Below are 15335 nucleotides of genomic sequence, written 5' to 3'. Positions count from 1 at the left end.
TAATGGTGAAGACAAGGTTTTCCCCTACAGAGCTCAGGCTTACCGAACATTTTTTTCCAACATCCTCCTTTTAGGACAAAGCTGTGGCATACCTGGAGGCAAGCAAGAAACTTGCACATTAAAAAAACAAAACAAAAACAAAAAAAAAAACAATGGCCCACCATTACTTACAACGTGCACACCTTGAGGATAGGCAACAATAAAAAGTGCTCCCTCACTCTGGCAGATAGCTGTTCAGTAGCACAGGCTTGTTGAAAGCATACAGAAACTAGCTTTTTCTGACAATACCTTCAACTTAAACTCATATTTAGCTTCACTAACATTAAGTTTAAAAGAAATTTGCAACCTCTGCTGTCACAGAAGCCCAAGGTCTGGTAATTAAAACAAAACAAATATTACTTGGAATAGAATTGCACTGTAAAAACACCACATATAGAAACCTGGGCAATAGAAAAGAAGCAACCAGGGATGGAAGAGCATCAAATGTTAGCTAGGGTTAGGATCCACATCCATGATACCATGATTACATTACATGAAGACAGCCAACAGGTCAAACACAAAGCAACTGAGTAACAGTTTTCTACACAGACCTGTAGGGATCAATCTGTAATGCATGCTGCCTTGCCCTGCCCCATAGGCTGACCCTACCTGCCTGAAGCACAGAAAACTTAAGGTTGAGGCAGGAATTGCTGCCACCTCCTGAACAGCTCCTGTTCCCTACCCAAGAGAGAGAATGGATTTCGTCTGAATCACTACATTATCCCCATTTCTGCAGTGGTAACGAAGAAAGCGCTTCAAGCTATATGCGTACCTACGTATAAATGTAATGGGATCTTTACAATAAATAATAGCCTCACTGGGAACAAATGATAATTAAAAAAACAGAAAAGCATTGTTTATCTACTAACGATGCTTGATGTTTATCTACTAATAATGCTTGATTCAGGAAAAAGCTCGGTTTGTCTGCCTGTGCTTAACACAGTAGAAAAGCACCTAGTACTTCATTAGAGCACAGGTGAAAATACCGTATATCCACACCTCAAAATATTTTTGCAAAACATAGGAAAATAAAACAAAAAATCACACACAAAAAATAAAGGGAATTGGTCAGTAAAAAATGGAAATACACATACTAAGGACACAACTACAATGTTCAGAGTTAATTACCTGAACATTCCTTCATGCATTTTGCATTAAGACGTGATTTTCTAAGAATTTAGTTTCTGCAGCATACTGAGATTTTGCTAGACTTCTCTGCTACACAGGACTTTCTTTTCCAAACCTTTTATAAAAAAACATAGTAGAGGAATGTGCACTGTTAAAAATACAGTTGAATATTAATCTAAAAATTATAGTTTAGAATCCAGTCTACAGACACTGTTACAATACTTCTTGCTAGAAGGCCTTTTCACAAACAGCGCTCTGCTTTACATGCACAGATAATTTATCAATTACAAAATTATAATTTGAATTTCAAATTTTCAAATTTGAACTTCAAGTTTTCAAATTTTGATTTTTATCTTTTGATTAATGTCCTAAATCCAAGGCAAGAATGAATTCTGAAGGCCATGCATATTAAGAAGCTTCCCAAAAAATGCATCCAGACAGCTCTGTTTCTATAATAGGCCTAATTTTCCAAGTCAACGGAAATTAAGGACATATTCATATATCCTTAAGAATCTATTTTTGTATCTCTCTCCATTCTGATATGGGAAGCAACACTGTAAGGAAACAGCCTATCTCAGAACGATGATTTGAAGTTCTTGTCATTGGTATCCGTAAAGCACGATCAGCTCCTGAACTAGGTTATGAAAGATTTTTCCTCCTGCCAAAACCAGCTGTGAAGATGAAACCATTTCACAGGCCAAGTTAGCTGTTAACAATAGGGAAATATTTAGCTTCTGCAAACTGCAAATGACAAATTAAGTGAAAATAGATACATAAATAAATAAAAGCTACTTCACAGACACCAAAGTGGCATCTAAAATACATAATAAGCCAAATTTGCAAACATCCCCATCCATACTAATTTAAAAACAGCACATGCCTATATACAATGTAAAAAAAAAAACACCACCTAGAATTATGGATCTTTTAAATCAATTATTACTAGTAATTAAAATTGCACAGCTTGCTTGCAATCATATATAAATAAAAATTATTTATAACATAACAAGATATCCGGAACAGAGACCACTCATCCTTCAAAATATTCTGTTTAGTTCTCATTAAAATAAATATGAAATAAAACAGGCAGAACTTTAAATAGTGTCATATCACTATCACTTATCAAACGTTTCATTCACACTGCAATTATTTCCTGAAAATGAAATGTCGATTTTACAGTAATTCTTTTTACTTTGTTCAGGATTTTGCTATTGTAGGACATGAAGTCAACCATTCTGACAACCTAGTATCTTAATTTTTCCACAGGCACAACCTCTAAGACAACTGTAATTGTGTATGGAAGAAAAAAAAAGTGCCATTATTAGACACAACATATAATTTTCAGATTCTGCAGTTAGAAGATATGTAATAATAATAGTCCCCAAATGCTTCTTAGCACTGTAAGAATTTACTTCACCTGTGTGCATTATAAACAAAACCAACATAGATTATCATGATTATCCTATTTGATTTTAAATCCAACTGTGCATATTTCTTTGGTTAGAATTCTTCTATCAGTGAACTTAGCACTCAGTCTTTGACGTCTGTCACAAAGAAGGGCTAGGATAAAAAATAACCTATTATTTAGCTATTTTAAGAACATGTGAGCGATGCTTTTAACTTTTATAACATTTCAGATGTGGAACATTTAGGCTAACTATCTCACTGATACATACTGATTTGCATACCAGACCTCCTATTTACTTTAGAAGTAGCCCACCCCTCCCCAAAGCCAAGAGAAGTCTGTCTATTGACTTCAGAGGCAATAGATGGGCCAAATGGTCCAAGGAAATTTATTTAATAAGCAGTGAGTGCCTATTTAGCACAGTTTTGCTGCTTCGTTTATTCTGTCAAACACTATTCAAGCCAATCAATTCAACTTTTCAAACAGAATAGCACTGTGGAGTAGTTTCCATTTCTCAACAAATATATTATAGAAAGTTGGTTGCACTACCTCATTACTCTTGCTTTGTGAAAGAGCCAGGCTATCATTTGTCAGTTCCTCATCATCTGCATTATTTCTGTTAAGAACTTTACTCTTCTTCTTCTTGGATCCTCCATCACTTGCTGTGCTGCTGTTATCTTCTTCATTACCTTCTTCATCGTTGTCATCCTCATCACTCCCACTCCCGTCATCTTCATCATCCTCATTATCTCCATCGCTCCCTTCTTTTCGGAGTGCATTTTTCCCTTTTTTTTTCTCAGGAGTAGGCCGCCAGTCATTGTCATCTTCACTGTCATAATCGTCCATATCATTTAGTTCTTCCATTGATACAAAATCCAGTAAGGGCCGGTTCCTGCGCAAATTCCATTTTTTGGGTTCACTTGTTTGCTCATCAGCCGCAGCATCAGGTTCAGCTGCTTTCTCTTTTTCTTTCTTCTTTTTTGGCTTTTCTTCTTCATCTTCTTGCTCTTTCTTTTCAGTTTTAATTACCTCTTTGTCTGCTGTCGGCACCTCTTCTTCAGCGGAGCTCTTTGGTTGTTGCTCTTCTACTTTCTCTTCTGCCGGTTCCTCCTCCAAGATATTTTCTTCTGATTCAGTACAGGAACCTTCTCCACTGTCCTTTGATGCATCTTCACTCCCATGACCACTTCCTTCAGAATCTGTTGAGCATATGAAAATTTAAAAAATGTTCCGACACAAATGTACCCCTAAAAATAAAATGTGCTGAAGTTGTTAAACAAAAGAATGATGCATATTCCTCCCTCATAAGGTAGTCCACCTATTTTTTCAGTTGGAGTCCAAATATGAGTGCATTTTAAGATGGGAAAAAAGATGGTAGAATTTATTAAATGAACATTAAGTGTTCCTTTGAACTGCAGCTCATACTACTAAAAAAGCAGTAGCAATAATTTCCATATGAAGTCACATCTCAGTGAAAAAGCATTCTGTTTTTAACTTGTTGAGGTGTTTCCTTAATCTTAAAAATATTTGAAGTGAAATAGCATTGCAATAGAAGAGACTTAAAATGAAAAAAAAATGAGGAGTTTATATAACAAGTACTACTTAATAATGTGGATAATCCTATACCTTCATTTCTGGCACAGGTTTATTTTCTGGTTTGGGGGATTCTTTTAATTTCAAATATTATTTCACCTGTTAATCCCACAAACTGTGACTCATTCAGCACTGAACATGTAAAACAATGCTTAAATTCTAACCTTATACAATTCAGATAATATTGTTCTTTGTGCAATCACTATCTCCATTAATTAATACTGGCCAATCTGTGCAAGAGAAAGGAAGATGATTCATATGCAGAACCCACAAAAATAAGGCAACCATCTGTACTGAAAGAACATGTAAAAATTACTGGAAAGGATGCCAAGTAAACTTGTTAAATTTTATTAAGATCATCTATCTTCCATCTTATACTCTACTACCACTTTTCATTTACAGTATTAGTTTTAACAAAGAAAAACTCAGAGAAGATTTTTTTTAAATTAAGTATAAAGTTGCCCGATCCAACGCATGGATCAAATGGGCAATGGCTACAGCTTTCAGTTTGTTCAGAGCTATTATCAACTTCTTGAGGTACTGTCAGATGTTATTAAATAGATGCAGAGAAGTAACATGTTGGTACTCAAAATTTTTTTTAAAGTCCTTATTTACTTTACTTACCACACACACACGAAGTAACACTGAGTATCACCTTACCAAGAGAGAATTTCTGTGCACATCCATCTCTTTATACAGCCAAATAAAGAAACAGTGGGGACAACACACTTTCTAAGTTAAGTAAATTTTGAAAACATGCTGCACGCTTCACACGTGCTGTTTATTTCCCCCCCATAGAACTCGTCTATGACTGAGCAGTAACTCAGTTGTTACATAGATGCATCGGTTAATTTGGGGTTTTATGTGTATACCCACATGTAGAATCGTTAAGTATATGATGAAATTATATAATTATCAACAGCAACAACAGAAAATACGTCAGTGCTGCTACCACTGCTGCTCAGAATATTATTGTTATCAGGTGAATGATAGTTCCCTAGCAAGTTGCTAAAAGAATTTTCCTGTAAATGTTCTACCTTTTCAAAAGCCAGGATAAAAATGAATGCAGTAACAGAAATTATTGTAGCCGTTTGCTCAAAGACTAATTCAGTGATTCCCCTGCACCTACAAGCCTTAATGGCAGTAATGGAAGCACAAGCACAATTAACATGAGTTTCAAAATGGTAGAATACACTTTAGGGATACCTAAGAACTAAAACCAGTATTAACATATGCAATCTAATGTATGATTTTAAAACCAGTATTAACATACGCGATCTAATATATGATTTTTATATTACAATAGCTTTCTTTGGATCAGCAAAGTGTTCATGAGACCTAACAAATACAAGTGTGTCAAAGTTAGTCTTACTCTATACATTTGATAAATGATAAATGTAAGTTAGATGGCAAAATTTATTTTTGATCTCATTTCACAGGATCTACTGCCAATGTGCCAATATTTACCTCACTATAAGATTGTATAGAGCTTTGCCATGTTAAAATTAATTTAACCAGATTTTTATACTACCATATTTTATATATACGTAAATATTACACATACATACTTACATATACTCCCCCAGTATAGTTCCAAGACAAATAATACAAGATTTTGGGGTGCTTTACTTGTTGCATTTTTAAATAAGCTTAGATTTCTTGTGAATTTAAGCTTCTACTTCTTTTGGGGGCAGAATCTTGGTCTGGGGATCATTTCCTTTCAAAGAGCACTCCAAACTATCAACAGTGACTTTTTACATCAACACTACAGCACTAAGAACACTCTAGCTACTGTATGCCACGCAAACAATATAAAACAGAGAACAAATAAACCCTGGCTTCATTCACTTCTGACCCTCAAATTCTCCTTGCCTTTGCCTGCACATTATGGTTTGTATTTTTCTATCTGTAAGCACGTACATACCAGAGATACCTATACTAAGGGATATCCCTCTTCCATTTGAACGTATCCACTGTGATAGGTGAGCTCTCTAGAAAGAGCTGTTCTGCGATAACAGCTATTTTTGCAGCAGTTCTTCTGCCAGATACACTTTCAGTTAGGAAGAAGCTGTAGTATACAATTTTCTCCTTGAAAGAAATTCTTAAAGAACGGCTCTTTCAAACTGGCAACCATATCATGTCATTCCTTGTGGGACAGAAGTCAAGCTATTCTCAGTGAAAGATGGGGCCAGATACACTATCAAACAATGAAGAACACAGAGTGCCACTGAGAACAAAAATGAGAGATAGCAGTTGGGAGAGAGGCATCATTTACTTCTGTACAACTTGTAGCTGTATAGCTGCTGCTGAGCACAGCAGCAGGTGGCAGTCATATCCAGAAGGGGTAACTGTGAGGAATTCTCCTGTAACACAACATTATGCTCCAGAATTAACATTAGAAAAAGCGTGATGAAGGTAAACAAAGGTGAAACAAAACACCATGCAGCTGCTTTCAAATACATACTAAGCACAAGACGTTGAAAGGAACACTACTGCATTACTGAAATCACTACAGCAGTTTAAAAAAAAAAATCCGTCAGGGTTTTTGTAGGGCCATTTAAAAAGCAACTAAACACTGCACCCTATGATTTTTTTAAACGTTCTCAGAAAATTCATTTATATGGAGTGTAAGGTATAAACTTAGAGCAACACATGACTACTCACAGAAGTCTGATTCTTCAATGCAGTATTTAGTTTGACAAGCAGCTCTGTAAAAAAGCCTTTTTATCAATCATTTAAGTGAAGTTTGAAGGATAAGCTAGTTACAAGACATCAATCACTGACTCAGTTTTGGTCTTGCCTCTTACGCTGGCAAAGCCTAACCAATTCCAGATAGCAGAAGAGAAGCAGCTGGCACTACATGGAGGTATGGCAGGATGCTTCACAGTACCCTCTTTTGGGGGGCAGTAACAACAACAAATATTGGCTATAGGAAAGCTTAATTCTTTGGGAGGTGAAAGCAGCTCAATTACCATCACCCTGTTCAGCAGCCCCTTAGTCTCTTTCTCCCAGTCAGAAGGCAGACAGTGAATCTTTTACATGATTATGTGAAATTCCCTGTTTCTCTCTGCTGGAAGCCCATGTTACACATCACGCAAACCTCCCTTACCCAGCTTGCTTGCATCCCGACAGACAGGGAAAGTGCTGGATAAACTGCCTGGCCACAACAGCCTCTGCCCATAAAGCTTTCTTTCTTAGAAGAACAGCTCCAAACTCACAGAACCCCCTTTGCACATGGGTAAGAGAAGCCATATTTCCAACATACCTGAACTAGAAATTGCAATTAATTTTAAATACCTTAAGGAAATGTTCAAACCAACTAGAAAGCTCTGATTTTAATAACTAGATGTTAAAAAAAAAAAAAAAAAAAGGGCAGGGAAACTTAGATGATACATGAAAAATATAAATTTTTAAATTGCCAAAGGCAACGTTATGTAAGTGATGAGAAATTTGCCACATTTGTCTATTAGACTAAAACCATCAAGCTCCACTATGCTAACACTGATTAGCACACAGCTGCATTGAAAGCAAGAATGGAAATGGTTTAACACTTCTCTTTGAACATAACTTCAAATAAGAGAAGGTAACGCCAGTTAGGTTTATGACACTGGCTTTCTGTACTATTTTGCAGAGCGAGATGATATGGTTACTGAAGTATTTAAACCCTGGTAGGCTACTGGCAATTCAATATCGTAATGCTGGCAATTAAAAAAATCAGAACTGTTTGAAGGAACATAGTTATCATACAGAATAAAATCAAACTGATTAAGGTATTACTGTTCTAAGGAGAGAATTTCATTTCTAAAACAAGACTTGAGGAAAAAAAATATCGAACTAAACACAGAGACTGGACAGGCCAGGAAATGAAACTGATTACTCATTTCAGAAAACGAGTATTCAGTTTAATAGAAGAAAAATGACAGAAGAGGAACATAAATGAAAGTTACTTAGTACGCAGTTTCCTCACTTCTACTCCTCAATTACATCACACTTCAGCAGACATCTACTCAAATTTTAGAAGTGCTCAAAATTGTAAGTTCTCAAATTTGCATTGAGTCAGTAAGAATTGCCTCAATTTACAATTACATGTAATACGGGTGGGATGGCTTACCCTACCTCCTGAACTCAATTGACATTTCCCAGTTTCAGAGCCTTCAACTGTTTTTAATGTTACCAAACTTCGCTCATTTGGGATGAAGTATTACATGTCCCATGCCTTCCCTCAGCAAACTCACAGTCTTAAGTAATCCACACAACTGGATTCCAGTACAACTTACTGTATAGTGAGCTTGAACACGTGTTTTTCCCAGAAATGCTCATGAGCTTTGTGTCTTTTAAGCAGGATGTGACAGGTGGGAGACTAAGTCTCTGAGCTACTATAACAAGTTTCTGCTCAATAGACACTTGAAACACCCCATCCTCACTGAGCAGAGATGGCTGGATTGCTGGTGGACCATCCCTCCAAGTTGGAGTTAATAAAGCTCAGAATGTTCTCCATGCAGCATAAAAATGCACAAGAGGCGGACTCACAGGTGCAAAAAAAGGGGAGACGCAAGAAAGTAAAGTAGAAATAGTAGTGTAGCAAAGTAGAAGACCATGAGTCCAAGACTGCATCCTGTCTCAACACACTCTGAATGAATAAGCAGAAAAACACTGAACAGGTAAGCAAGCAATGGCTCTCTAAGGGACAGGCTGTAAAGACAGGACACAAAATTTCACAGCAGAGGATAACAATGGAAAACAATGTTATCCCATCATAAAACCCATCCAGCCCAGGCACTGAAACGAAACCCTGGATGGCAGTTAAATTACCCCTCTGCTGTCAGGAAACATATGGAAGAAGAGAAATCTCAGCATTTCCAAAGAGAATGCATGTTCAAAATGCCGGTCAGTCACCCCAAAGCACCTGCAAGTGGTCGACACCTGTATGAATAACAGATCTCGCTTGGGATGAAGATAACCCAAGTGAGATCTGTTATTTGTATAGGTGTTGACTGCTTGAAGGTGCTTTGGGGTGACTGGCTTTTTGAACTTGCATTCTCTTTAGAACATAATGCTCATATTTTTCACCTCCTCAGAGGTGAAAAAGCCATTGGCAATTCCATTCAGAACCATGCACTAAAGTTGCAAAGTCAAGTTTTCAAAAGACTTCATTAAGTTAATTATCTAGTAATTGCACAATAATGAGCACTGCACTATTTCCTCTTACTTTCACCGTCTAGTGAAACATCCCACAAGTTCATTCTCAAAAACAGAACTTTTAGTTTCATATCAGCATTTCATTAGTGTTTATCACTATTGCCTTTTGGTGCTCTGCAAACGTGTCTTTACATCAGAATATCCTTTACAGGAAAGCAGCAGTGGAATTTTTATTGCACTAATAGGAAACAAATTACAGAAAGATATTTGCAAGTTATTTCCAGATCAAGTCACTGCTTTTTCAAAATACCTAGTCTATGCATTTATATAGATTGTTACATGCTTTAAACAGAGCTCCTACTGGCCTCAATTACAGTAACAGTATGTGGTATTTGTGCAGGTCAGGTTCCATGCTCAACATTAAAAAAAAAAAAAAAAAAAAAAGATACTTACAAGTGCCTCTAAAATTTAGGTCTAGGAGATGTGTAGCAGAAATTGTGACAGAATTCAGCTCTTGGAGGCAGAATTTAACTATACTCTTCTTAGCTATGCTAAGAGGCTCAGTCCTTACATTCACACAACATTCTTGATCAGAGACCAAGATATCTAAAATTTCTATGAAAACTAAATTTCTCTGCATCACTTCAATTTTACTGTATGTGCTGCCTGAAGTAACTGATTTCAGTGATGAAAGAAGGGGGGAAATCCCTGCTTTGGGAATTTGCCTACAACTATACACTGGTTTCTGACGTCACTGGTGCACTCATTAAATTTAAAAACAGAACCAAACAACAACAAAAAAATCACAAAGGATGTTCTAATTAATTCAAAAGCAGAACTTCAAATAACTAGTCTTTATTGTGAATCATATTATTAAAAAACTTCAGTTAAGTACATTAGAGCACCATCATTTCAAGTCACACAGTTGTATTCTCTGACTCCAATTGGACGCTTTTCATTGATCTCACTTTAAGACTACATACAGCACTCCTATTAAGAAATAAAATCTTTAAGATGTTTATAAGTAAAGAAAATATACAGTACCTTAAAATAATGGCACTACTACTTTACTATGTAGAAGCAGTGACAGAGAAGTCATAAAAATTATTTAATTCAGTAATGCAAAGCCAACAGATCTGAAAACTATTTTCATTAAGTAAATTTACAATAATATAACTATTCTAAAATCAGTTTCCTTAAACTGATGTTATAATTTTTCTTTAGACTACAGAAGTCAATAATTACCTGTTGGCATAACCTAAACCCAAAAGAAAATAAATTAACTACACTACAAGTAAAGGGCATATCCCCTTCAGAAAGTTTTGTGGTGAAAATGGACGTTGGGTGATTAGAAATACTTTCTGTAATCAAAGAAAACTTTATGAAAGCATCAGACTCTGAATACAGAAATTCGGAAATGATGATTCCTTTCTGTACTAAATACCAATCAAAATCAGTGTTCTCAAACCCTTACTGCATCACATATTCCCAGAAATCCAAAAGAACAATGAAGATGCATAACCGTTTAAATATTTAGGATTTAGTCCTCCTAGACTTGCACATTATCATCTACTACCAAATATCACTTAACATCCTAGAGCTCATACATATGGATGCAACATAATCAGCAGGGAGTAAACAACTTTAGAACTATTTTAATTCAGTATTTAAAGTCTTTGAACCTATAGCTGTCAAATTTGCTGTTTTTCTTTTTAATTTAAAAATTGCTATGTATATCTGCATGTGTGAACCAAATAAAGATACATTGCAGAGCTGTGGAATTACCATACTTACAGAATCTTTCCAAGTCATGAGTAGACTTTTAAGTCATTTTCAATGTAGAAAGACTTTCTTCTTTCTGTCACAGTTTTTTTTATATTTTTTTTATTTCCCTTAATAAAGAAACCGTGCAATGAAATTCTGAATTCAAATAAATACTAAACATTGTACATATACAGACCCTGATTTGCAACAGGCTGTACAAGGAGAGAGCTCTACAGTCACTGAAAGAAGAAAAAGAGCAACAACCCTGACTGTAATGGAGAATTGCACATTATTCTTTGAAGACTAATTTCCCCAGTGAGCAAAAGGAAAATCTGTTTTCTATCAGCAACAATCCAGAATTCATCTAGTAGGGATGTTTGCATATGTACACCAGCAACAATCCAGAATTCATCTAGTAGGGATGTTTGCATATGTACACGCGCATATTTTTTTAAACATACATACGCATTTTTAAGTGATCGATTTTATTTTTCATATAAAGGGACTTGTGTTTATATTTATATATGCTAATACATATATACATAAATACACATACATATAAAGTCCCTTTATTTCAGTACTTCTACCAACCAAATCTGAATGGATTAAGTACAACCAAATTTAAGCTTTTTTATAGGAACCTCATTTAAAATTAGCAGACATCCTATTTCAAACATACTGCAGCTATCCAAATAAATTGTATGACACAAAAGAACAACTTTTCATCCAATTTAAGAGTTTATATATTTAATAACTTCATATTAGTACCTTCTCCAAACCCTCACAACTTCTTCCTTTCGCACTGAAGAAAACGTTTGAATAAAGTGTAAAATATCTGCTGTTTCAAAATCTTTTCACTTAATCTTACATTTCTTTAAACAGAACACTGATTTTTCCTACAAGCAATAGATCTAGGTGCTGAAATCTCAAAACAAAGCTATGAGATATAAAACTACAAAAGAGTAACCAGAAAAAAAAAACGTTTTCTAATTAAAACTTAGGTTTTTCTCATTATATTGTTGTTTCCATGAAGTGTTACTCTACAAAGAGAGCTCTCATTCAACTTCCTCAAAATGCAACTGAAGTTGAAACACTCCCAAGCCTAGACACCGTTCCCCACGTGTACGTATCCTAAAAGTCAAAGAGGTTATCAACTAAAAAAGTGTCCTCTGAATCCAGACAAAGTTGAGTCAGGAAGCTTTATTCATTACTGATAATGAATGACTGTCTTTAATCAAATAACACATTGTTCTGGATTATGTGTTCATGTCCCGTACTCCCTTTTCAATTCTCCTTTCCCCTTAAGAAGTTTCCCTATGGCAAGTTTTCGTTACAGTGTCACTACTTAAAGAATAAGAAAAAATAATACCGAAAGCAAAATTTAAGTGGTAAATTAATCCCCAAAACTTTACATAGAATTGCTAAGACAACACCTTTCCCTTAAGCCACCTTAAAACTGGTATGGGTGAAATGATCGTTATTCCTTTCTTAAGTTCATTAATAAGGAAGGTCTTGCAAGATGATAAAGTCTTTACATGGAGATGGGGAATATCTTTGCAAGACACATTCACATGAAAACATACATCAGTATCTCCAGTGCAGAAATAAAAAAGTGAAGTTATTTGACAAGCTATCATAATGCTCCCTTACGTCTTATGTACACTGCGTTTCTTTGCTCATTTCCCCGAGCACATACCAAAAAACATCCAGTGTGTAACTTATTCACAAGCATGGTCCTGTTCTTTCTCCCTCACCACCACACCCCCCAATGTACCTGAATTTTATTCATTTCATTTTGGCATCTTTTTTATATTTTCAGTTTCTGTGGGAGTTCACTGCAGATACAAGAATCTACACACACAGAAAAGACTGCAGAACAAAAATACTCAGAGGCAAGCACTTCCTTCTGGTATGAAATGTTCCTGCGCAGCTATCAGAGCGGACACCCTAAGTTTGTCTATTATAATAAAAAACTGAACAGATCATCATTCTGCTTAAGATGCTCACTCTCTGGGTGGAGTTCACCTTGAGAAATTAGGCGGGTTCTCCAGTCCAGAAGAAATTATTATCCAGGCTAAATCAAAGCAAAATGGCTTTAGGGCAGTTATTCCAATACTGAAAGAAGTGAACGGTTTAAAGTTATCTTTAGGCTGAAGAAATTAAAAGTAATACACTTCGCTAAGACAGTCAACGCAGAAGATGCTCAAATGCTTCTTCCAAAACTTGTTTGTTAATTGAGTCTTCTGTTGAGAAAAAAAACTATTTGCAACTAATGTACAGATGCCTCGTTTAATCAGCTGTTTCATATCTGCAGCATATAAATTTCCAGTTATCCACCTGAATCAGTTCAAGTGAGTCCAAGCCCCACTAGTTCACTAGTCCCATCCCATCTCCCCTATGATGTTAAATGAGCAACCGCACACCAAAAACCGAGAAAATTCTGAAGTGAGCAGACGAGGAGACATATTTACCTGAAGCATCTCCAACTTTAAAGTCACTGTCATCAGAGCTATCATAATCTAAAGCCTCCAGCAGCGAAGCCGCCAAAGGCTTCACCTGCCTCCTCTTCGAGCTGCGGTCCACTGCGGGGAAAAAAAAGCAGAGGGATGCTGTTAGCTGGCACAACCACACGGCACCGGGCTTACACGAGACGAGCCGGGGGCAGCCCCCCGGCACCCCACCGCACACCACGGGCAGCCGAGGAGCGACCCCCGGCCCCCCGCCCGCTCGGCTGCCAGCACCAGGCGCCCAGGGGAGGTCTCCGGCCCCGCGGCCCGGCACCCCCGGGAAGGGGCGGCCAGAGCCGCCGGGCCCCACTTACTGAAGGCGGCGCCGCTGCCTCGGCCCCTCGGGCGCGGAGCCGCCGAGCCCGGCCCGGCCGCAGACAATGGCCCGGCGCCGACCCGGATGCGCACCCGCGCCCGCACGCCCGCCTGCCTGCCTCTCTGCCTGCCGCCGGCACGGCGCATGCGCGGCCTCACCGCGTCTGCGCGCAGCGAGGTGAAGCCGAGAGGGGCGGCGGTGCCCGCAGTCTGCCCGGCGGGCTGCTGGAGCCTGAGGGGGATACGGGGAGACCCCGCAGTCAGGGCGTGATGTCGTGGGCCGGGCGTCGTGACATGGACACTTCCCCCTCAGAACCTCATGGAGTGGGAAAAGCAGCTTAAAAAATAAAAATAACTCCCCCCCAAAACACCTTGCTCGGTTCCCCCGTGTGGAGATGAGGCATTGTAAGACTGCTCTTGATAAAGGGCTGTGCTCAGAGCTAGGTTCCCCCTGGGCCGGGTGCACGCGTTGTGTTTGCACCCTCATTCACCCTCATCCCCGCACTCCTGACAAGTGAAAAAAGGTTTGTAAAGTGCACAGCCCGAGCCGAGAGCTTGTGCTGCATCCACAACGGCTCTGCCCATACACCCCGTGGATGTTTCTCCAGGACAAAAGCCTTCTTGCTATTGCAAAGTACAAACAAATTAATGCATAGTGCGTTATGGGTGTGTTAGTCTTTTTTATTTGAATACATCATAGTGATGACTGGTTATGATATGCTTTTCTGCTTTCAGAAATTTGAATTACTTTAAATATTTTTTTCTGATTTTGAGTACATTAGAGGACAAAAAAAAAAAAAAAATCCAAAGGGAAATGTTTTCTCTGTGTCCTTTCTGTAACTGAGTTTCGTACTTTTTTTAAACACATTACCACATCGTTCCTTGATGTGTTCACACCTGTTACCTCCACCGGTTCTTTGGCTACATAGCCTGACTGCACCATGAACACCTTTCCTGTTCATGTTCTGACAGCCCTACCCAAATTAACTATCTACCCATGCAATCTAGTGTTTCTTTCTAAACTATCATCAGTTTCCCTGTTCCCTTAGGAGTTACATATGTCTTAGATTTTCAGTCCCAGAGTGTTTGTTTGTTTGTTTGTTTTTTCCTTTAACTGGCATCCCCATCCTACCTTCACTTCACACACAATTTCAGTCTTAATACGACACACAGGGGGGCTCAGCTCCCTTCATTCACACTCTGCAGCTCCATCCTCACACATGCAGCAGCAATTTTTGCACAATCCCCTACTTGCCAAGGTGACAAGCCCCCGATCCTGTCATGTACATGGTATCTGGTGGGACAATTCAGAAGGATCGCAGGTGGAGGAATTTTAGATTCTTTTACACTTAGAATTAGATGATTGACCTGATTGATCAGTTAAAGTCAAAGCTGAGTGTGAGCAGCTGCCGAAGGGAAAATGGGAAGCGGTCAGTCCAAAATTT

At 37.9% G+C, this 15335-nt stretch overlaps 1 protein-coding gene across 9 annotated transcripts in view; it reads right to left on the bottom strand.

The window, feature by feature from the left end:
* The window catches only part of PHF14 (PHD finger protein 14), a 167221-nt gene extending 153168 nt beyond the window's left edge, over positions 1-14053 (bottom strand). For all 9 annotated transcript variants that reach the window (XM_035316873.1, XM_035316865.1, XM_035316867.1 and 6 more), the window contains exons 1-3: positions 13890-14053; positions 13540-13650; positions 3122-3771 (exon numbers count right to left, since the gene is read on the bottom strand). In XM_035316873.1, coding sequence (XP_035172764.1) covers positions 3122-3771; positions 13540-13650; positions 13890-14037 — 909 coding nt within the window. In that variant the 5' untranslated portion in view covers positions 14038-14053. The remainder of the gene's footprint in view (positions 1-3121; positions 3772-13539; positions 13651-13889) is intronic.
* Positions 14054-15335: the final 1282 nt, after the last annotated feature.

This window comes from Oxyura jamaicensis, chromosome 2 (assembly GCF_011077185.1).
Source record: "Oxyura jamaicensis isolate SHBP4307 breed ruddy duck chromosome 2, BPBGC_Ojam_1.0, whole genome shotgun sequence".
NCBI classification, from domain to species: Eukaryota; Metazoa; Chordata; class Aves; order Anseriformes; family Anatidae; genus Oxyura; species Oxyura jamaicensis.
This window is presented reverse-complemented; position numbering and strand designations above follow the sequence as displayed.